The sequence below is a fragment of the Poecilia reticulata genome, linkage group LG14 (assembly GCF_000633615.1).
Source record: "Poecilia reticulata strain Guanapo linkage group LG14, Guppy_female_1.0+MT, whole genome shotgun sequence".
NCBI classification, from domain to species: Eukaryota; Metazoa; Chordata; class Actinopteri; order Cyprinodontiformes; family Poeciliidae; genus Poecilia; species Poecilia reticulata.
The window spans coordinates 5,560,415-5,562,184 of NC_024344.1; the positions used below are offsets into that span (position 1 = coordinate 5,560,415).

The following is a 1,770-nucleotide window of genomic DNA, read 5'->3' on the forward strand; positions in this document are numbered from 1 at the left end:
GTACTACCTACTGCGCCACTGTGCAGCCTGCTTCTTTTAACATTGAAACTATAAAATATATAACTCCATGCAGAAATACAGGGGCTGGGAATCGAACCCAGAACCTTCTTGCTGCAAGGCAACAGCTCTACCAACTTCACTCCCGTGCAACCTAATGTAATTTAATGTCCTTCCCAAAAAATTGGTCCATTTCTTACTGAAGCCGGTTAGTACAGAAGATGGGTTCATCATCAGGTAAACTGACTTTATGTTTATTTTAGGGCTTCATTCAACAGCTGCATGATCTTGCTAAAAGGCACATGACAACACCAGTCACACACATAGAGCCTGTGGACATAGACTGCATAGCAGGAGAACCTTTTTATGGCAAGCGTGAACCTGTTTCCTCCCGGTGAGAAGATGGAAAAAGAGACAAACGATATGGGCTCTTTTCAATACTGGAGTTCCTGTTTTTTTTAAAATAAAACATAAATTTAAAATCTGTATCTAAAAATATGCAGTGGTGTCAAAAACATTTTATCGTGAAAACATCTATCTTTTCAATTCTGACACTGAAAAAGACAATTTTAGTAGTTTTTGTGTGCAGAAGAAAGAGGAAAATAGTGAATATTTCCTTTTTAAAATCAGGCACTTTTCATAAAAAATGTTCATGGTACATATTTGGTATTTCATTAAAAGTTAAAACAATCTTTTTGCATAAATATGTTAGACCGTAGACAACTGTCGCTTATAAACATAGCCTATATATAAATATAGTCTTTATTTCCTTCTTTTTAAAGTTAGTGGGTGTGGCTTTTTTTCAGGTACCCTCAATAGTCCAGAAATTATGGTATATCAATGTTCGCAGGTTTTAAAATTGCAAAAGCAATTTATTGAGAAATCTCTTACCCAACTTCATGTGTCAGGTGCCTCGTGTAACTCATTTACTTGGCATGGGGCTTATCTCTTTTATGGGTATTTGAGCTCAAAGCTCTCCTGAATGACTGTCAGTCTGCTGGCAAGTAGGTCTTCGGATAACTTTTGACATGGGTAAGTGACAGTCATTAGGATTATTATAATGTTGGTGATGATACTTTATATTTTCTTTACTGTATGAATATTTGCAAATTTAAAAAGATTGAGTGTTTTATGAAGTAGGTTTTTCTTCTTTTCCATTGTAGGAGTCACACCTTTGCACAATGTGGGTGGAATATTTGTATTCTTCAGCTCGTTTCTAATTTTCCTTACTCCAAACTGTAATGCGGGAAATATTTTGGTATATCCTCTGGATGGCAGCCACTGGATCAATATGAAGATCCTGTTAGAAGAACTCCATGCCAGGGGTCACAACATCAGTGTGATCAGAGGTTCCAGCAGCTGGTATATCCCAGAAAAATCCCCCCTCTACACATCCATCACAGTTGAAATGGACAGAGATGTAAAGGACTTCTTTGGGGAGTTTATACAAGACCAAATGAGGGTATGTGAAATAAATGTGTTTTTCTGTGAGTTTTTTCACCTGTACATCAAAGGAATATTTATTTTTCTTTTATTTCAGGTGCACCAAGAAGGACCTTCACCGCTTACACTTTTTAAGCGCACAAAAAACTTTCTGTCCTTCATTGCTCAGGCCCACACCCTGTGGTGTGATGCTGCATCACAAATCTTTGAAAATACAAAGTTGATAAAAAGCTTAATAGAATCACAGTATGATCTGGTTCTTACTGATCCAGGAATAGGACCAGGTGTTGTGTTAGCTAAATATCTTAAACTGCCATTAGTCCTCAACGT

General features: G+C 37.0%; 1 protein-coding gene across 1 annotated transcript in view; it reads left to right on the forward strand.

Annotated features, from left to right (window-relative positions):
* Positions 1 to 952: 952 nt before the first annotated feature.
* Positions 953 to 1,770, forward strand: part of ugt5d1 (UDP glucuronosyltransferase 5 family, polypeptide D1) — an 18,290-nt gene continuing 17,472 nt past the window's right edge. Inside the window, exons 1-3 of the mRNA XM_017308497.1 lie at positions 953 to 1,029; positions 1,161 to 1,459; positions 1,538 to 1,768. Coding sequence (XP_017163986.1) covers positions 1,026 to 1,029; positions 1,161 to 1,459; positions 1,538 to 1,768 — 534 coding nt within the window. The 5' untranslated portion in view covers positions 953 to 1,025. The remainder of the gene's footprint in view (positions 1,030 to 1,160; positions 1,460 to 1,537; positions 1,769 to 1,770) is intronic.